Raw genomic sequence first — 20,991 nt, 5'->3', positions numbered from 1 at the left:
TGTCAAACACACATGAAATATTCATAGACATTTATCTAGCCTCTATTGCTAATTTATTTGTCCTGGGAGATAAATATTGAGTTGATATTTTACCAATGCACCAGAAGATGGTGTCTAGTTGATCAACAGGATTTTCACCCCAGGTCGAGAGCTTTGAAAACAGGGTTAAACTCCAGAATTGAGAGCTCTCTCTCACCATTACCTCAGCTGGGCTACTATGAGTGTATCTGCAATAACATTTGACAGGATGTAGAACTAGTCGTTTTGGTCCCCAATGTAAAATCTGCTCATGTTGGAGATAACGTAAAGCTTACTTGCCACGGCTCAACTGAAAAACAAACTCCTGACTAGGGTTTGGACACTTTCTGTGGGAATTAACGGGAATTAATGGAAATATATGCAAATTAATATTAATACCATTTAAATGTAGATGTTTCTAGCATTGGATATATTTACCATATCATATAGAGACAGAAACATAAACATTTTACCTTATCAGAAGTTGACATAATTGCAAATGATTCAATCCTTCCAATAGAAAAAAATAAAAACAAATTGTTACGAATTAAGCTTGAATTAAATGAGTTGACTCTTCACATGGGATGATTTCACTGAACAACAAAAGAAAGGGAATGTTGAATGATTTCCAATGATCCATCGCATCTCCCAAAAACATTTTCAATATACATCTATAAAATGATAGTCTAGAAACTAAAGCTTTGGTTGTCTTCCTCTCAGGCTTCCATGTCTTCTTCCTGGACCTCCTCAATGTCCACCTTTTCAACATCAGACTCTGAGGCCTCATCTTCACTGTCACTTTACAACCTTGTTGAGGATGGCTTGTTGTCAGGCTCAAAAAGCCTCAAATTTGCCCGGATGGCCACCAATTTTTCCACCCTTGTATTGGTCAGCCTGTTGCATGCTTTGGTGTGTGTGTTCCCAAACAAGGAACAGTTGCGCTCTGAGGCGGCTGATGTTGGTGGAATTTGAAGGATGATGAAGGCAACAGGGGAAAGAGCCTCAGATCCACAAAGTCCCTTCCATCAGGTGGCTGATGAGATATGTTGGCACGACTGCCATATTGCATCTCCATCCCAAAGCCCTTGCTTGGAAGTGTACTTCACCAGAATGCCAAGAACCTTGCCCTCATCCAGGCCAAGGTGGCGAGACACGGTAGTGATGACACCATAGGCCTTGTTGATCTCTGCACCAGACAGGATGCTCTTGCCAACATACTTGGGGTCCAACATGTACGCTGCAACATATATGGGCTTCAGGAAGAAGTCTTCACGCTTTTTGATGTATTTCAAAACTATAGATTCCTCCGCATGGAGCAATAGTGTAGTGGGCAGGGCAGTACGGATTTCTTCTCTTCATCTGCAAGCAGAGTCTGAACATCAGACAGGACGGCCTTGTCTCTCTCAATCCGTGCAATGGCCACTGCTATAGGTTTCAGGCTGCTTACTACTCTCTCCCAAAATACATCATCCATGAGGATCCTCTTGATGGGGCTGTCCATATCGGCAGACTGTGATATGACCATTTCTTGGAGAGACTCCTTCCCCTCCAGGAGACTGTTAAACATGATGACAACACCACCCCAACGGGTGTTGCTGGGCCGCTTCAAAGTGGTGCTCTTATTCTGCTCAGTTTGCTTGGTGAGGTAAGTTGCTGCTATAACTTGATGACCCTTCACATACCTAACCATTTCCTTGGTTCTCTTGTAGAGTCTATCCATAGTTTTCAGTGCCATGATGTCCTTGAGGAGCAGATTCAATGCATGAGCAGCACAGCCAATGGGTGTGATGTGAGGGTAGAACTCGTCCACTTTAGACCAAGTAGCCTTCATGTTCGCAGCATTGTCTGTCACTAGTGCAAATACCTTCTGTGCTCCAAGGTCATTGATGACTGCCTTCAGCTCATCTGCAATGTAGAGACCGGTGTGTCTGTTGTCCCTTGTGTCTATGTTCTTGTAGAATACTGGTTGAGGGGTGTAGATTAGAGGTCGACCGATTAATCGGCATGGCCGATTAATTAAATCGGTAATCTGCATTTTTGGACACCAATCATTGCACTCCACGAGGAGACTGCGTGGCAGACTGACTACTTGTTATGCGAGTGCAGCAAGGAGCCACGGTAAGGTGCTAGCTAGCATTAAAGGTATATTATAGAAAACAATCAATCTTAACATAATCACTAGTTAACTACACATGGTTGATGATATTACTAGTTTATCTAGCTTGTCCTGCATTGCATATAATTGATGCGGTGCCTGTTAATTTATCATTGGATCACAGCCTACTTCGCCAAACAGGTGATTTAACAAGAGCATTCGCGAAAAATAAACATCAACGCCTTTCTTAAAATCAATACACAATTATATATTTTTAAACATGCATATTTAGTTAATATTGCCTGCTAACATGAATTTCTTTTAACTAGGGAAATTGTGTCACTCTCTTGCATTCTGTGCAACAGATTCAGGGTATATGCAGCCATTTGGGCTGCCTGGCTCATTGCGAACTGTGTGAAGACAATGTCTTCCTAACAAAGACAGCCAACTTTGCCAAACGGGGGATAATTTACGAATTTGCGAAAAAAGCACAATCGTTGCACAAATGTACCCAACCATAAACATCAATGCCTTTCTTAAAATCATTACACAGAAGTATATTTTTTTAAACCTGCATATTTAGTTAAAATAAATTCATGTTAGCAGGCAATATTAAACTAGGGAAATTGTGTCACTTCTTTTGAGTTCATTGCACACAGAGTCAGAGTATATGCAACAGTTTGGGCCGCCTGGCTCGTTGCGAACTAATTTGCCAGAATTTTACGTAATTATGACAACATTGAAGGTTGTGCAATGTAACAGCAATATTTAGACTTATGGATGCCACCCGTTAGATAAAATACGGAACGGTTCCGTATTTCACTGAAAGAATAAATGTTTTGTTTTCGAAATGTTCGTTTCTGGATTTGACCAAGTTAATGACCTAAGGCTCGTATTTCTGTGTGTTATTATATTATAATTAAGTCTACGATTTGATAGAGCAGTGGTGGTGAGCGGTGGTAGGCAGCAGCAAGCTGTATTGCCAGCAGCTCTTCGCAATGCTTCAAGCATTGCGCTGTTTATGACTTCAAGCCTATCAACTCCCGAGATTAGGCTGGCAATACTAAAGTACCTGTTAGAACATCCAATAGTCAAAGGTATATGAAATACAAATGGTATAGAGAGAAATAGTCCTATAATAACTACAACCTAAAACTTATTACCTGGGAATATTGAAGACTCATTTTAAAAGAACCACCAGCTTTCATATGTTCTCATGTTCTGAGCAAGGAACTTAAACGTTAGCTTTTTTACATGGTACATATTGCACTTTTACTTTCTTCTCCAACACTTTGTTTTTGCATTATTTAAACCAAATTGAACATGTTTCATTATTTATTTGAGACTAAATGGATTTTATTGATGTATTATATTAAGTTAAAATAAAAGTGTTCATTGTTCATTCAGTATTGTTGTAATTGTCATCATTACAAATATATATATATAAAAATCACCTGATTAATCGGTATTTGCTTTTTTTGGTCCGCCAATAATCAGTATCAGTATCGGCGTTGAAAAATCATAATCAGTCGACCTCTAGTGGAGATGATGTAGTTGATTATTCCTTGCCCATGAACATTCGACCACCCATCAGAGATGACTGTAATACAGTCTGATTTCTCTATGATTTGCTTGACCTTCACTTGAACTCTGTTGAACTCTGCATCCAGCAAATGATTAGATAAAGCATGTCTGGTTGGAGGGGTGTATGCTGGGTGAAGAACATTCAGAAATCTCTTCCAATACACATTGCCTTTGAGCATCAGAGGTGAACCAGTTGCATACACAGCTCGAGCAAGACATTCATCAGCACTTCTCTGACTACGTTCCTCCATTGAGTCAAAAAAAACTTCTGATTCCAGGAGGACCATGAGCTGTTGCTATCGATAAAGATTAGAAAAAAACGAGTTCAAAAACTCAGTGTCTGATTAATAATGTTCACCTCGAATAGAAGTAGAGGGACTTTTGTCAGAGGTTGCTTGTTGTGAGCGCTGAGGTAACTTTATGCACTTGGCCAGATGATTCTGCATCTTTGTTGCATTCTTCAGATATGATTTGGCACAGTATTTGGAAATGTACACAGCTTTTCCTTCATTAGCTGCAGTGAAATGTCTCCACACATCAGATAGTGCCCATTGCGTTTTCCTGTAAAGATTACGATAAAATGAGTAAAAAAAAAACAAATACAGATAAATAGTTAAGCAGTTAGATTAAACAACTCCTTTGTAAGATAAATGTTTTCAAATGAAACATGTATGGAAACAGGTGAATTAACACTCCTCAGTTAGCAGGCTCAAGCAAGCTTATGTGTATCCCACAAAAAAGTTACAAGTTAACTGTTATAAGTTAACTTTTTTAATGGATTTAAGCAAAATTCCCCAAATTTCAGGGCTTAACTTCCCATGGAGAATTTCCAGAAAATGTACCAGAATGTTTCCGATTCTTTGCAACCCTACTCCTGACAGTGAGGTACAGATCTATTGGAAAAAGATCAGAAGACTGTTTTGTCTGTCATAGGAGATCATTTTTACCTATGGCCCTAGATTTTAGAACAGGGTATCAGGGGTCAAATATCATAGATACTTACCGACAGGGAGACCTTTCTCTCACCCTTACCGATTTAAACCTTTCTGATCAGGGCATTTACCAGAGGGGAATTCCAGATGCTGTCACCTTCACAGTCACTGTCCCTGTTCAAGAAAAACACTCTGAGGACACAGGAATGTTGCCAATTGGTATCACGTTTAGCACACCTTATCGATCGGACGACAGAAGAAGGCAGAGAGAGTTTGAATGATGATCGTACTGATGATCGTACTGAGGAGGAGCCCAAACAATAAGATCATTTAGAGAAGATGTAATTCAGAGTCATTCAGCACGAACATACTCGTCTCGGTTGCAGATTCCCTAATGCACACATTTTCATCTTATTTTCTACCTCTCCGCATACTCTCAATTTTCTGGAGATTAGCTCCATTCTTGGACAGATTATGCCTATTACGGTTAATCTCCCAGGCATTTATACTATTACATAAGCACGTAGCGAACTCCTTTTCAGAATGAATTTTCTGTGCGGGTAAGGACAAGGTGTAGAATGAATTATATGAAGTGACGTTGGAATGCGAGGAGCGTTTCTGCCCCTGCAAGTAACTTCCTAATGTCAATAGACTGAGGAGGTCCAAGCCTTACTTTTGAAAGGGTGTTTTTTTCCCTCATATTCGGGTTGAAAATGGCCCCATACAGAAACAACCCCTAGCCCCTATAAGGCATTTGTGTAAATCTGAAAGAATTGGATGGGTATAAGCAATATGTAAACAATTCAATCCATCTAGCCTCTCTGATTCAGAGGGGTTGAGTTAAATGCAGAAGACACATTTTGGTTGAATGCATTCAGTTGTGCAACTGACTAGGTCTCCCCTTTCCCCTTAATTTTTACATTTGACATTTTAGTCATTTAGCGTACATTCTTATCCAGAGTGACTTACAGTTAGTGCATCCATCTTAAGATATGTAGGTAAGACGACCACATTTCATAGTTTATTGAGGAGAAATGTACGTACTATCTGCAAAGCCAGTGCTACTAAGAAAATACAAGTGCAAGTTGTTAGTTCGAGAAAGGCAAGGGTGTTATTATACTTTTGTTGATTAATCAAGATATGGGCAAGGTGGCACTACAACAACATTGCTTATACCTATCCAATTATTTTGGATGTACTTGAAGTGTGTTTGGGCTAGGGGTTGTTGTGGGGCCAGAACCCTTCGTAGATTGTCCAGCCTTGTGTTCAGCCTCATTAAATATATATTTTTTCCTATTGTGTAGACCAGTTTCTTGTCTCCCATTCTGCAAACTGATGAGTGTTGAAACTTCCTGCGTTAACCTGTTGAAATATGCCAATGTGTTCAGTAACAGGGATATAAAGTATCCCCCAGCCATAACCATCACACTTTCTACTCACCTCAAGAAAACAAACTGTGATCAAACAACACGAGACATCTACCAGAACTTCAGACAAATTCAAGCTGTTTTTTTTTATGTCGCTACCTGGAATACTCACTGAATCCTCTCCTCTCTTCTCCTGTAGCTGGAGCAGTCGGCAGTGCAGGTGACCCACCAGGGTCGGCGGGAGCTGCTGGAAGACGCCTGCCGCTCGTACACGCGCAAGCGCCGCGTCCTCATCCCTGAGGACCTCAAGCACATCATTGTGGACGACCAGCATGGCCTGCTCTACTGCTACGTGCCCAAGGTGGCCTGCACCAACTGGAAACGAGTTCTCATGGTCCTGACAGGCGCCGCTGGCCCCCACCGCGACCCCCTCGCCATTCCCGCCAATGAGGCCCATGTGCCGGGCAACTTACGCACCCTCTCTGAGTACTCCACCTCCCAGATCAACCAGCGACTGCGCTCCTACCTGAAGTTTGTGTTTGTGCGCGAGCCTTTTGAGCGGCTCGTCTCGGCCTACCGCAACAAGTTCACACGGAGCTACAACACAGCTTTCCACAAGCGCTATGGCACCAAGATCATCCGTCAGCATCGGCCTGACCCGCAGGCCGAGGCGCTGGAGCGGGGTGACGACGTCTCCTTTGAGGAATTTGTGTACTACCTGGTGGACCCAGCCACGCAGCGTGAGGAGCCCTTCAACGAGCACTGGGAGCGGGTGCACACGCTGTGCCACCCCTGCCTCATCCACTATGATGTGGTGGGAAAGTACGAGACGCTGGAGCAGGACTCCCGCTACGTGCTGCAGCTGGCCGGGGTGAAGGGCCAGGTGACCTTCCCCACCTCAGCCAAGAGCACCAGGACTACGGGAGACATGGCTGCCCAGTTCTTCCACAGCATCAGCCCCTTCTACCAGAAGAAGCTGTACAACCTATACCACATGGACTTCCTGCTGTTCAACTACTCCACGCCGGAGTACCTGAAGTTTCGATGAAGTAACTTTTCTTAGGAGTAGGCTTTGTTTGAACCGTCTGTCATAAGGACTAGGTAATGCAGTTGTAAGCATGAAGTTGTGCCCAGTCCCCACTAGCTTATTGCTTGTGTCGTGGCAGCTTGAAGTAGTCAAATATCAGACAGCTGATATCATCTGTTTGTATGACTTTTAGCAGCTGTTGCTTTATAACAACATTTGTATAACCTATGACAGAGGGCTCAAGATAATTGTTACAAACAATTTTAACATGGATCCCGGGACTCTCCAAAGCACAATAACACTTGTTACTGAGAGACCTAACCTGGTGAACTCTAAGCAACTAACTAAAGATATCTTTCTTATCAAAGGTAAGAGTGGCTTTAAGATGAGATGTCCTCACAACCGGGAATGGACACTTTCTCAAGGTGGAGAAGTTGACTAAACTAGGCAAATTATGTTGTACTGTAACAATGAGCCACTGGAGATTGAACTGTTGCCTTTGTATGTGTAAAATGCACCTACAGTATAGTGCACATTAACTCAAAATGACCAAACTCTATGACACCACCAACAAACCTTGTTTTTTTCTTTCAAAGTTTCTATTGTCACCAACAATGTTCCATTCTACAGTCAGACTAAGAGGAACACAAGCTGTCTGAAAGTAATATTTATCTCACAGGGGTGCTGAAAGTCTTCATATTAGTGCCTTTGAGTGTTGGCCTTATGACTCAAAGGTGTATGACATCCTTTGGAAATGTGACTGACATCAGCGTCTTCTTTGTACTGTAGAGAGTGTCTCTGGTGTGTACAGAGCATGGCATTGACTATCATTGTGATATTTGCGTCTCAATGTCAACAAACTGCGGTTAGATCACACGGAGACATTTCGAATATCTACCATAACTTCAGACATATTCAAATAAACACATAAACACTGCTGTTTTTGTGTGTCCCTGTCTGGAATGCTGGTGGACCGGTCAACATCAAGGATAAGAATCCAGCTGTGCAATATGTGGAATTTACTATGTGTGAATATGTGGAATTGTGTGAATGTTTGAAATATTGAGGTAAAATCAAGCTGATTTGTGTCCAATGTTCTGAAAGATGAGCTGTCACGATAGTCATTATTATTACCAGTCTTCATGTCTACACAATTGTGCTAGCATCAACAGTGACACCCCTGGAGGCTTGGAACCCTGTCTGATAAAGTATACCTAAAGGCCCGATTTTAGCCATCTTATGCCACGATTTTGCCGTCCCAGACTAAATGTCCACGTCGTAGGCAAATTCTTAGGTCGTAAATGATTGTCGGAGGTCTTGGCTCGTTCAGTATGACAGGGCCTAGGTCTGCCAATTAAGTACCACTACGTGCGGTTGTAGGCTTTGTCAAGTTCTGACAGTGTCCAGTTTTTTTATGCCTTCATCGTATAGTGTGGCCGGTGTTACGAGCCGATCCCGGTGTTACGAGCCGATCCACTGCCAATGACGCCATGCTGGCGTGCACATACTGCCCTCGTTCCCAGCCATAAATGGGTCCATACCCCTTTTCTTTTCTTGGGTTTCTCGAGACAAAATACCGCCAACATCACAGCAACAGCTTGTTGTTGTTCTTTTGACGCCATGCTTGACACGCCCAGTTGATGTAGCCTACATCGCAGTTGACGTAGCCTACGTCTGTTGACGTAGCCTCGCAAGGCAGTCACAAAATGTGATGACAGAACTGAAGAAAATCTATAATCTGGCCAGGTTGATATCAATATTTTAATTTGGTCACATCGCACAGTGTGACATGTAATAATTGTAAAAGACTGAATCCAAAGTACGGTGTGGGAAGGCCTTAAGACAAGGGATAGTACATAGAAATTACATTTGTTGGCAGTGGGTAGTTTAACAAACCTAAGGTGTGGACTCCTTGTCTATAAACTGCTTTCAAGGTAAAGAAACATATATATAAATATGTAATAAATATGTCATTTTAAAGGCGATATATGTAATATTTTTGCATTGTAATTTCAGAAAATGGCCTTTATATACTGTATCTACAACAGTAGTAGTGGAATGATAGTGTTTCACAATATTTTTTCCACCAAATGTTTTATTCGGCCCACATAAAATTGCATTCTAATGGTGCAGCCCTCTTATTGGTCAACAAAAGACAGACTGGCTTTTGTTGTCAAATTGACTGGGTTCAGCAAATCTCTTGTTGTCAGTTCAACAACAGCCCCAGTCAATTTGATGGCGATAGACTTTAAGTTGTTGAATTGTTTCATGTCCATTGAACAAAAATATCAACGCAACTTGTAAAGTGTTGGTCCCATGTTTCATGAGCTGAAATAAAAGATCCCAGAAATTTTAGAAACACACAAAAATATTATTTCTCTCAAATTTTGTGCACACATTTGTTTTACATCCCTGTAAGTGAGCATTTCTTCTTTGCCAAGATAAGCCATCCATCTGACAGGTGTGGCATATCAAGAAGCTGATTAAATAGCATGATCATTACACAGGTGCACCTTGTGATGGGGACAATAAAAGGCCACTAAACTGTGCAGTTTTGTCACGCAACACAATGCCACAGATGTCTCAAGTTTTGAGGGAGCGTGCAATTGACATGCTGACTGCAGGAATGTCCACCAGAGCTGTTGCCAGATAATTGAATGTTCATTTCTCTACCATAAGCCGCCTCTAACGTCGTTTTAGAGAATTTGGCAGTATGTCCAATCGGCCTCAGATACTGAGGACCATTGTCGTGCCATTCAGCCGCCGCCATCACCTCATGTTTCAGTATGGTAATGCATGGCCCCAGGATCTATACACAATTCTTGGAAGCTGAAAATGTCCCAGTTCTTCCATGGTCTGCATACTCACCAGACATGTCACCCATTGAGCATGTTTGGCATGCTCTGGATCGACGTGTACGACAGCGGGTTCCAGTTCCCGCCAACATCCAGCAACTTTGCACAGCCATTGAAGAGGAGTGGGACAACATTCCATAGGCCACAATCAACATCCTGATCAACACTATGTGTTGCGCTGCCTGTGGCAAATGTTGGTCACACCAGATACTGACTGGTTTTCTGATCCACGGACCTACCTTTTTTTGAAGTATCTGTGACCAACAGATGTATCTGTATTCCCAGTCATGTGAAATCCATAGATTAGGACCTAATGAATTTATTTCAATTGACTGATTTCTATTTATGTACCAAGCTAAAAACACAGAGCCTAACATAAGCTATATAGCTGCTAGGAGGGTGTTATGTAATGTAATTGAAGGAGTAGGTGAGTGACTGACCTTTTCCCCTCGTGTCATTTTTCGGTGGCTATATACAGTTAGGGATGCAAGTGTCATTTGGTTAGCTAGCAAGAACTTGAAATACTGTTATCCAGTTAGCATACCTCATGTATTCGCAAATTCACTCTGGCTATCTACTCCGATTTCAGAGCACTCTCGTCTGTGTGCCAGAGTGCAGAATAACTGCTGAATTTACGAATGCTCAACACTCGCTAGATATGACCGGTGTCAGTAAACTTAGGCAAAACATATAATTGTTAGTCATGAACGCGCTAGATAACATGTTAACAGCTTAACCAGCTGTGCTACGGCGAGTAAAATGGTCAGAGTGAGGCATTCATTTGTGTCTGGAAGTAGTTAGCTAGCAAGCGAGCCAACTTTAGCCAGTTAGCTTGGGTGCTTGGTTGGGACAATAATTAATGCATTGGTAGGCAAGCTGCTGCAGAAGGACAAGTAGGCTACAATTCCCCATTATTTATTAGTGCAATTTTGACAGGCAACTAGCTAAACAAGTTTGAGGGTTTATCTAGTGTTCATTCTTTAAATTGTAGCTCATATGTATGTATATATGTATATGTAATTCCATTCTAAGAACTTATGAAAACCATATCTAAGTGCTCGCTTGTCAGATTATATATACACATTTTTTAAAGGGTCATATTCTTCCTGGGGGTGTGTATGAACAGATTTGAATGAGATTTCATGTTGCTAAAATGCTGTCAGTTATACTTTAAGCAAAGGTCTCGCCATTTGTCAAAGGCTTCACTCAATCTGGATACCTGTCATGTTCTCTGACACAAGGTCAACAAGGCTCCTCTATACTCTCAGAAAAAAGGGTGCTATCTACAACCTAAAAGGGTTCTTCAGTTGTCCCCATAGGAGAACCCTTTGAATAACCCAGGTAGAACACATTTGGGTTCCATGTAGAATCATTTCCATTGTGTTTTCTATGGAACCAAAAGGGTTTCTCATATAGGGACAGCTGAATAAAAATTTTTTTTATAAGAGTGCTGTTTGTGTATTCTTCTACGGTATGTGTACTGTATGTGCTCCACACACAGCGGAGAGCCACGGACCTTGTCCCCGACACGGTTCTATACCTACAGCAAAGGCACAGGCATTGCTTTAGGAAATCTGCACCGTTGTAACTGGCATTTTACCGTATGGTGTGAAATAACTATTGGGATAACTGTGTTCAGCACAGGTATTTACAGTATATCCCCTGGGCAGATTCTGGTCTGGAGGTGGAGACGGACGAGAATGAGAGACATGTTGCAGAGGATGGGCCTGAGCAATGCTCTTTTTGCACCGATTTTCTCATCTACATCACTTAGGATGTAATTGTTTGGAACGCAAGGTGATTTGAAGATCAGTGATTTTGCGCACCACTCAAACATGGAGATAGTTTAGTAGTTATTTCCCAACATGCACTGTGTGCTGTGGTGTTGAAATACAGGGCTGCCACAAAGACGCGCATTTGAGTGTTAGTGGTGAGGTCATGTTTATTTTAAATCTGTTTTGTAAAATCACATGACGTATTGATTGTCCTGTAATATAAGTGGGGTCATAAAATGGAAGACAGGCATTGAATGTGAATGGTTTTATTCCAACAAAGGAACACATTGAAACAAAGTAATTGTGTAACTAAAATAACCTGCTCTAGGTATGCTCTAGTCAGATGAGTCATTAGCATACATACTAAGTCAACATGTGTCCTGTACAATTTAAAATACGATTCTATACAATTTATAGAAGTCATATTGTCATGTTCAATGCAGAACAGCTAATATGATTTAAGCTGTTTTTAAAAGTGCGTATTCATTTATTTAAAAGGGATGATTTATTTGAAGAGAAATCATAAGACTTATTTTATGCACAAAAAAATGTATCATTGGGAAATGTGAACAATGTCAAGCAGTGGTATTAGATGCATTCATACAAACATGAATTTTTAAAACAATTAAATGTGGCAGACTAACTGACTAATAAGCAACATTGTTGATGTCATAAAAAATACATGACTCCTCTAGCTTGTACAGTAATGGGTTGAAGGGACAAATGAAAATAGCAGTGCTTGATCATTGAAATTGTGACACTGGATACACCCCATGTCATCTATTGATTAATATTGTGTACATCCAGAGAGTGCAGTTGTGACCATTTTTGAGCATGAGTATAAATGTATAGACAGTCAACAAAACAAGACAACAGACAACATTACAGACAACATTATTGCTTCAGTACAGTGCATTTGCCAGTTTACTATGAAGCATTTACAGACATAAGAGCACTTCAACAGTTCTATATGGTTATTGGGTGCTCAAAGCACATTGAGCTACAGTATACAGGTACTCCCTTAGCAGCATAAAAAAAATACACCTTTTTTTTTACCCATTTTTCTCCATTGTCTTTTCCCATCACTGCAACTGCCGTACAGACTCGGGAGAGGTGAAGGTCGAGATCCGTAGGATCGGAGGAAACACCTGGAGAACGTGTCAGCATGCATTGCGCCAGAGCTAGAGCGCAATGGGACAAGGACAACTCGGCCGGCCAAACCCTCCCCTAACCCGGACGATCCTGGGCCAATTGTGTACTACCTCATGGGTATCCCGGTCATGACCGGCTGTGACACAGCCTGGGATTGAACCAGGATCTGTAGTGATGCACTGCCTTAGATCGCTAGACACTCGGGAGGTCCAGCAGCATTCATTCATTATCGGAGACTAAAGACTATGTGAAGTCAAGCTTGGTGGTTGTCGGTAAACTATGTTGTTGAATCTTTTCTCCCTCACTTCTTAAATCCAGCCACTTGCATACAGTTGTTTATACAATGGGTAGGTCTAATCCTGAATGCTGATTGGTTAAAACAGCATTCCAGCCGGTGTCTATTCCACAAGTTACCACCGGCTAAATCTATAAAAAGTTAAAATGTCTATTTACTCTGTTCCATCTGACTGCGCAATCCATTGTCTCATCAACCCCAGCCAAGCAATTTATAAACTTGATCTCAACTATAAAAAGCATTTAGACATTCTCATGTTTCTTGTAGACTAACATTTCGTTTTCAACAGCGGAGATTTGTATAAACCTTCCTGTCTGTCTCTTCGACATTTGCAACATTGTTTCAATATTCAAATTTGATCTTCAGCTGTCCCATAGTAATGAACGTAGCACTCACTTCCGTCATCATGAAGTGCTTTGAAAGACTAGTCAAGGACCATATCACCTCCACCCTACCTGATACCCTAGACCCACTCCAATTTGCTTACCGCCCAAATAGCCAACTCAATCATCAAGTTTGCGGACGACACTACAGTGGTAGGCTTGATTACCAACAACGACGAGACGGCCTACAGGGAAGAGGTGAGGGCCCTCGGAGTGTGGTGTCAGGAAAATAACCTCAACATAACAAAGGAGATGATTGTGGACTTCAGGAAACAGCAGAGGGAGCACCCCCCTATCCACATCGACGGGACAGTAGTGGAGAGGGTAGTAAGTTTTAAGTTCCTCGGCGTACACATCACGGACAAACTGAATTTATCCACCCACACAGACAGCGTTGTGAAGAAGGCGCAGCAGCGCCTCTTCAACCTCAGGAGGCTGAAGAAATCCGGCTTGTCACCAAAAGCACTCACAAACTTCTACAGATGCACAATCGAGAGCATCCTGTCGGGCTGTATCACCGCCTGGTACGGCAACTGCTCCACCCACAACCGTAAGGCTCTCCAGAGGGTAGTGAGGTCTGCACAACGCATCACCGGGGACAAACTACCTGCCCTCCAGGACACCTACACCACCCGATGTCACAGGAAGGCCATAAAGATCATCAAGGACAACAACCACCCGAGCCACGGCCTGTTTACCCCGCTATCATCCAGAAGGCGAGGTCAGTACTTGTGCATCAAAGCAGGGACCGAGAGACTGAAAAACAGCTTCTAATCTCAAGGCCATCAGACTGTTAAACAGCCACCACTAACATTGAGTGGCTGCTGCCAACACACTGACTCAACTCCAGCCACTTTAATAATGGAAATTGATGGAAAAATATCACTAGCCACTTTAAACAAAGCTACTTAATATAATGTTTACATACCATACATTACTCATGTACATGTATATACTGTACTCTATATCATCTACTGCATCTTTATGTAATACATGTATCGCTAGCCACTTTAAACTATGCCACTTTGTTTACATACCCTACATTACTCATCTCATATGTATATACTGTACTCGATACCATCTACTGCATCTTGCCTATGCCGTTCTGTACCATCACTCATTCATATATCTTTATGTACATATTCTTTATCCCTTTACACTTGTGTGTATAAGGTAGTAGTTTTGTAATTGTTAGGTTAGATTACTCGTTGGTTATTACTGCATTGTCGGAACTAGAAGCACAAGCATTTTTCTATACTCGCATTAACATCTACTAACCATGTGTATCTGACCAATAAAATTTGATTTGATTTAGTAATGAATGGGACAAGACGGGAAGCGTGTCTTAGCCAGTCGAAATAATGAATCAGCTGGCATCATTTTTATGGTTATATACAAATAAATGTAAATTGAAACAAGGTCAAACGAAACCAAGTGCAGCTAGTTTTCAGGCTTTCCAGCTTCAGTTTGAAGTGATTGTGTTAGCTGTGTTGTTGGCTAGCTCCTCTGAACAACAGTGGCCTGAGCACATTTCTATGCCTGGCGAAATCGTACCTCATTAGCTCATTGTTATGGATGTATCCAAATAAATGTCTTTTGAAAACAGCTTAAACAAATGCAAATGCAACTACTTTGCTGTTGTTCTGGCTGCACTTTTTGACTTGACTGTAAGTTAGCACTAATTGGCTAGCTAGCAAGCAAGGAATAAGAATGTTGCCAGTCAGTATGGCAGTGGAACATTTAGAACGAACGACTGGGTCGCGTCTCTGGCAATCGAACCGATAGAACGGCTTGGATAGTAACCCTAGATTTATGTCGGGATTATATCTTGTAGAAGGATGAAATGGTATGAATAAATTCATGAAAATGACGTTTTTAATTCATATATGTCAATCATTATATGAATATGTTGGTAACCTGTTGTATAAAAGTGATAATGTTCTCGAAGCCAGTGTATGGAGGATATATTGGCATTTCGTCTCGGGCCTAACAACAACCCTGCCAATATAGCCTCTGAACATTGTCTTCTCTGGCATTATCAATTAAATATGACCTGAACAGAGTTCCTTATGGATGAACAGAACAACATATAATACGTCAGCATAACTGACATATAACTACAATAGCTAAATGTCTCTATTTGAATATATTCAATAAGACCATGTTGGACAGAAATAGGCTGATGGATTAGCCCCTTCTCTCAAACCCCCTTCATCCCAGAGGAAATGCCCAATAGAACGGCTCTGAATGTCAGGGCCAGGAAGCCGGTGCCCAACAGGTCCCCCAGAGCCGTGAGGTACGGGATAGAGTAGTTGTCCGGGTCCAGCCCCCGCCGCCACATCCAGCGCATCATCAGGTCAGCCGTGTATAGCAGAATCACCACCTGAGAAATAACAATAAACACATTACAGTGGCAAGACAAAGTATGTGAACTCTTTGGAAATACCTGGATTTCTGCATAAATTGGTCATAAAATTTTATCTGATCTTCATCTAGGTCACAACAATAGACAAACACAGTCTGCTTACACTAATAGCACACAAACAATTAAACGTTTTCATGTCTTTATTGAACACACCATGTAAACATTCACAGTGTAGGGTGGAAAAATGATGTGAACCCTTGGATTTCATAACTAGTTGACCCTCCTTTGGCAGCAATAACCTCAACCAAATGTTTTCTGTAGTTGCGGATCAGACCTGCACAACGGGCAGGAGGAATTATGGACCATTCCTCTTGACAAAACTGTTTCAGTTCAGCAATATTCTTGTGATGTCTGGTGTGAACTGCTCTATTGTGGTCTAGCCACTGCATCTCTAATTGGTTGAGGTCAGGACTCTGACTGAGCCACTCCAGAAGGCATATTATCTTCTGTTGAAGCCATTCTGTTGTTGATTTACTTCTGTGTTTTGGGTCGTTGTCCTGTTGCATCACCCAACTTTTTGGCAGACATATATCCTAACATTCTCCTGAAAAATGTCTTGATAAACTTAGGAATTCATTTTCCCGTCGATGATAGCAAGCTCTCCAGGCCCTGAGTCAGCAAAGCAGCCCCAAACCATGATGCTCCCTCCACCACACTTTACAGTTGGGATGAGCTTTTGATGTTGGTATGCTGTGCCTTTTTTTTATCCATACATATTGTTGTGTGTCCCTTCCAAACAACTCAACTGTAGTTTCATCTGTCCACAGAATATTTTGCCAGTAGCGCTGTGGAACATCCAGGTGCACTTTTGAAAACTTTAGACGTGCAGCAATGTTTTTTTTGGACAGCAGTGACTTCTTCCGTGGTGTCCTCCCATGAACACCATTCTTGTTTAGTGTTTTACGTATCGTGTATCGTAGACTCGTCAACAGAGATGTTAGTATGCTCCAGAGATTTCTGTAAGTCTTTAGCTGACACTCTAGGAATCTTCTTAACCTCATTGAGCATTCTGCGCTGTGCTCTTGCAGTCATCTTTGCAGGACAGCCACTCCTAGGGAGAGTAGCAACAGTGCTGAACTTTCTCCATTTATAGACTATTTGTCTTATCGTGGACTGATGAACATCAAGACTTTTAGAGATACTTCTGTAACCCTTTCCAGCTTTATGCAAGTCAACAATTCTTAATATTAGGTCTTCTGAAATCTATTTTGTTCAAGGCATGGTTCACATCAGGCAATGCTTCTTGTGAATAGCAACTTCAAATTTTGAGCGTGTTTTTTATAGGGCATGGCCGATCTAACCAACATCTCCAATTTTGTCTCATTGATTGGACTCCAGGTTAGCTGACTCCTGACTCCAAATATCTTTAGCCTAGGGGTTCACATACTTTTTCCAACCTACACTGTGAATGTTTAAATTATGTATTCAATATAGACAAGAAAATACAATAATGTGTGTCTATTGTTGTGATTTAGATGTAGATAAGATCAAATTTGATGACCAATTTTTCCATAAATTCAGGAATTCCAAAGGGTTCACGTACAAAAACATATGTATTCTTCACACTACCAGCATCAACTTATTTTTGCTTGTGCAAGTATTCATCCCCATTTTCAAAGGGCCTCTCTTGTCGGACATCTACAGTTGAAGTCGGGAGTTTACATACACTTAGGTTGGAGTCATTAAAACTTGTTTTTTCAACCACTCCACAAATTTAAGTCAGCAATTTAAGTCAGCAAGTCAGTTAGGACATCTACTTTGTTCATGACACAAGTAATTTTTCCAACAATTGTTTACAGACAGATTATTTCGCTTATAATACACTGTATCTTAATTTCAATGGGTCAGAAGTTTACATACACTAAGTTGACTGTGCCTTTAAACAGCTTGGAAAATTCAAGAAAATGATGTCATGGCTTTAGAAGCTTCTGATAGGCTAATTAAAATAATTTGAGTCAATTGGAGGTGTACCTGTGGATGTATTTCAAGGCCTACCTTCAAACTCAGTGCCTCTTTGCTTGACATTATGGGAAAATCAAAAGAAATTAGCCAAGACCTCAGAAAAAAATTGTAGACCTCCACAAGTATGGTTCATCCTTGGGAGCAATTTCCAAATGCCTGAAAATACCACGTTCATCAGTACAAACAATAGTACGCAAGTATAAACACCATGTGACCACACAGCTGTCATACAACTCTGGAAGGAGACACGTTCTGTCTCCTAGAGATGAACATACTTTGGTGCAAAAAGTGTAAATCAATCCCAGAACAACAGCAAAGGACCTTGTGAAGATGCTGGAGGAAACAGGTACAAAAGTATCTACATCCACAGTAGTGGAGTCCTATATTGACATAACCAAAAAGGCCGCTCAGCAAGGAAGAAGCCACTGCTGCAAAACCACCATAAAAAGCCAGACTACGGTTTGCAACTGCACATGGGGACAAAGATCGTACTTTTTGGAGAAATGTCCTCTGGTCTGATGAAACAGAAATAGAACTGTTTGGCCATAATGACCATCGTTATATTTGGAGGAAAAAGGGGGAGGCTTGCAAGCCTAAGAACATCATCCCAACCGTGAAGCACTGGGGTGGCAGCATCATGTTGTGGAGGTGCTTTGCTGCAGGAGGGACTGGGGCACTTCACAAAATAGATGGCATCATGAGGTTGGAAAATTATGTGGATATATTGAAGCAACATCTCAAGACATCTGTCAGGAAGTTAAAGCTTGGTCGCAAATGGATCTTCCAAATAGACGTTGACCCCAAGCATACTTCCAAAGTTGTGGCAAAATGGCTTAAGGACAACAAAGTAAAGGTATTGGAGTGGCCATCACAAAGCCCTGACCTCAATCCTATAGAAAGTTTGTGGGCAGAACTGAAAAAGCATATGCAAGCAAGGAGGCCTACAAACCTGACTCAGTTACACCAGCTCTGTCAGGAGGAATGGGCCAAAATTCACCCAACTTATTGTGGAAAGCTTGTGGAAGGCTACCCAAACTGTTTGACCCAAGTTAAATAATTTAAAGGCAATGCTACCAAATACTAATTGAGTGTATGTAAACTTCTGACCCACTGGGAATGTGATGAAATAAATAAAAGCTGAAGTAAATCATTCTCTCTACTATTATTCTGACATTTCACATTCTTAAAATAAAGTGGTGATCCTGCCTGACCTAAGACCGGTAATGTTTACTTGGATTAAATGTCATTAATTGTGAAAAAATGGATTTGAAATGTATTTGGCTAAGGTGTATGTAAACTTCCGACTTCAACTGTATTACCAAACAAGCGCTCCTCTGTTCCATTTTATGCCACTGTTTTGTTCATACTGGTTGGAACTGAACGATTAAGCTTTGGTTATGTTCATGGAGCAATGCTGAGAAGAAGAACTGATACAGTAATTTGGCAACACTGGGCCTGACAACCCACTGTGTATGCTGGACTTTAGTCAAACCCAATCTTTATTGAGCAGTAATCATTCCATTGCCTCTAGGTTTAGATCTTGTTTTGTCTACGTTCTAGGTTTAGATAGTTACTATTACACATATGCTCTTGTACAAGTACGCACATTTATATTACATATGGTTTTTGTAAGCCACATCTGTCTGTTGCTGTATACGGTGTATAATTATATTTATACGTCCCCTACTGATAAGCGGCTATCAGGTTTACACTGAAAAGTTGCAAATGACAACACTGGTCATTTCAACTGTACTGAAAAAGACCATTTGATGTGATAAACAGCAGGACTAAAACACTGTTGTGTTCTAGACAGACGTGTCAGTCTGTTGGTCGACCTGTTTCAGCAACATGTGGTTTGAATTGCAGCGCTGGAGTTTGGCCAAGCAAGAGGGCTGAAAAACTGTAAATCTTTTTTATGAAACATTTCTACTAAGGCCATTGTTTGTCTTGACGTGATAAAGTCATCCAAATGATTTTCTTAGTGTACACCTATGATTCCCTGGACTCAAACCCTCCTTAATGTGTGAGATCCGAACAAAAAAAGAGGTGTCGAGAAAATAAGCATTCCTCCATGAAACTGACCTAACTTTTTCACAAAGTTCACAGGTTTATGGCAATAAAGGTGTCCTACGTTCTTGTTGCAGCGTGTCACTGTGGAATAACTAGGTTCAATGAAATTACATAGAATAAAATACTATAACTAACACAGGGGTGTGAAACCCATTTTTCCCCAGAGGCCGCACTGAAACTGCACCATTATCATTTCTAAACAATTCCTATTTGGTTTCTATCATTGAAGTTTATAAACCCAAAAACCTAAATAAATAATTGCACTCTAATTAATTATTATTATGTCCATATGTCAGCTATAGATTTTTCAATGTACAGTATGTCAGCTGTTACAGTAAGAGTTGTATACAGTCTATGGTTTAGCTAGTTTAATGCCTGTGGTACATATATATTTGACATCTGACCTGTAGCAGGGCTGCACACAGGTATAGGCAGACGAAGGCAGACGTGAGGGCGCCGTGGCCGCCCTTCAGTAAGTGGATGGTGTAGAGGAAGAGCAGGTGACCCGGAACCACCAGGAAGACCAGAACTCTGGCTGACTTGGAGTTGACCCCTGTGGATGTAAACAGGAAAATTCGAGGACTTAAAAACGGTTTGGATTAAATGACAGCACTCTTGGTAAATTAATAAAAAATCATCTAAAACTTTAAAAAGTTAACTATCTTATTACTGTCTAGGTCGGAGGAAGTGTGCAAGACAACTGCTATGGGTAAGTAAAATTGTGTGTGGATGTGTGCAGTCGTCAAATTGGGATTTTGTACTGTTTGTGCTACTTTTGAAGTTTGTTTTGACTGATTAGCTGAGGAGCTGAAGGTCAGGCAAGGGTCAGGGCAGTGTTGTGTCATGTTGTGTGTTCGTGTGGGTATTTAACAATCTCTATTTACAGTTGAAGTCGGAAGTTTACATACACCTTAGCCAAATACATTTAAACTCAGTTTTTCACAATTCCTGACATTTAATCCTAGTAAACATTACCGGTCTTAGGTCAGGTAGGATCACCACTTTATTTTAAGAATATGAAATGTCAGAATAATAGTAGAGAGAATGATTT

At 41.2% G+C, this 20,991-nt stretch overlaps 2 protein-coding genes and 1 pseudogene across 5 annotated transcripts in view; 1 reads left to right on the top strand and 2 right to left on the bottom strand.

Annotated features, from left to right (window-relative positions):
* The window catches only part of LOC110493940 (carbohydrate sulfotransferase 11), a 28,824-nt gene extending 19,432 nt beyond the window's left edge, over positions 1-9,392 (top strand). For both annotated transcript variants that reach the window (XM_021568556.3, XM_036949959.2), the window contains exon 3: positions 6,196-9,392. In XM_021568556.3, the coding sequence (XP_021424231.1) occupies positions 6,196-7,044 (849 nt within the window). In that variant the 3' untranslated portion in view covers positions 7,045-9,392. The remainder of the gene's footprint in view (positions 1-6,195) is intronic.
* LOC149975890 (uncharacterized) lies at positions 767-3,513 on the bottom strand (annotated as a pseudogene). The gene has a single exon (XR_016487860.1). The product of XR_016487860.1 is annotated as an uncharacterized LOC149975890 (transcript).
* Positions 9,393-11,905: 2,513 nt separating the features above from the next.
* LOC110493938 (solute carrier family 41 member 1) overlaps positions 11,906-20,991 on the bottom strand; it is a 33,692-nt gene continuing 24,606 nt past the window's right edge. For both annotated transcript variants that reach the window (XM_090205172.1, XM_021568555.3), the window contains 2 exons: positions 20,345-20,493; positions 11,906-15,866 (listed from right to left, as the gene is read on the bottom strand). In XM_090205172.1, coding sequence (XP_090061298.1) covers positions 15,684-15,866; positions 20,345-20,493 — 332 coding nt within the window. In that variant the 3' untranslated portion in view covers positions 11,906-15,683. The remainder of the gene's footprint in view (positions 15,867-20,344; positions 20,494-20,991) is intronic.

This window comes from Oncorhynchus mykiss, chromosome 17, assembly GCF_057628025.1.
Source record: "Oncorhynchus mykiss isolate SJ-2025 chromosome 17, ASM5762802v1, whole genome shotgun sequence".
NCBI lineage: Eukaryota > Metazoa > Chordata > Actinopteri > Salmoniformes > Salmonidae > Oncorhynchus > Oncorhynchus mykiss.
Note: the sequence above shows the minus strand (reverse complement) of the source record. Positions and strands in the feature narration are given on the sequence as shown.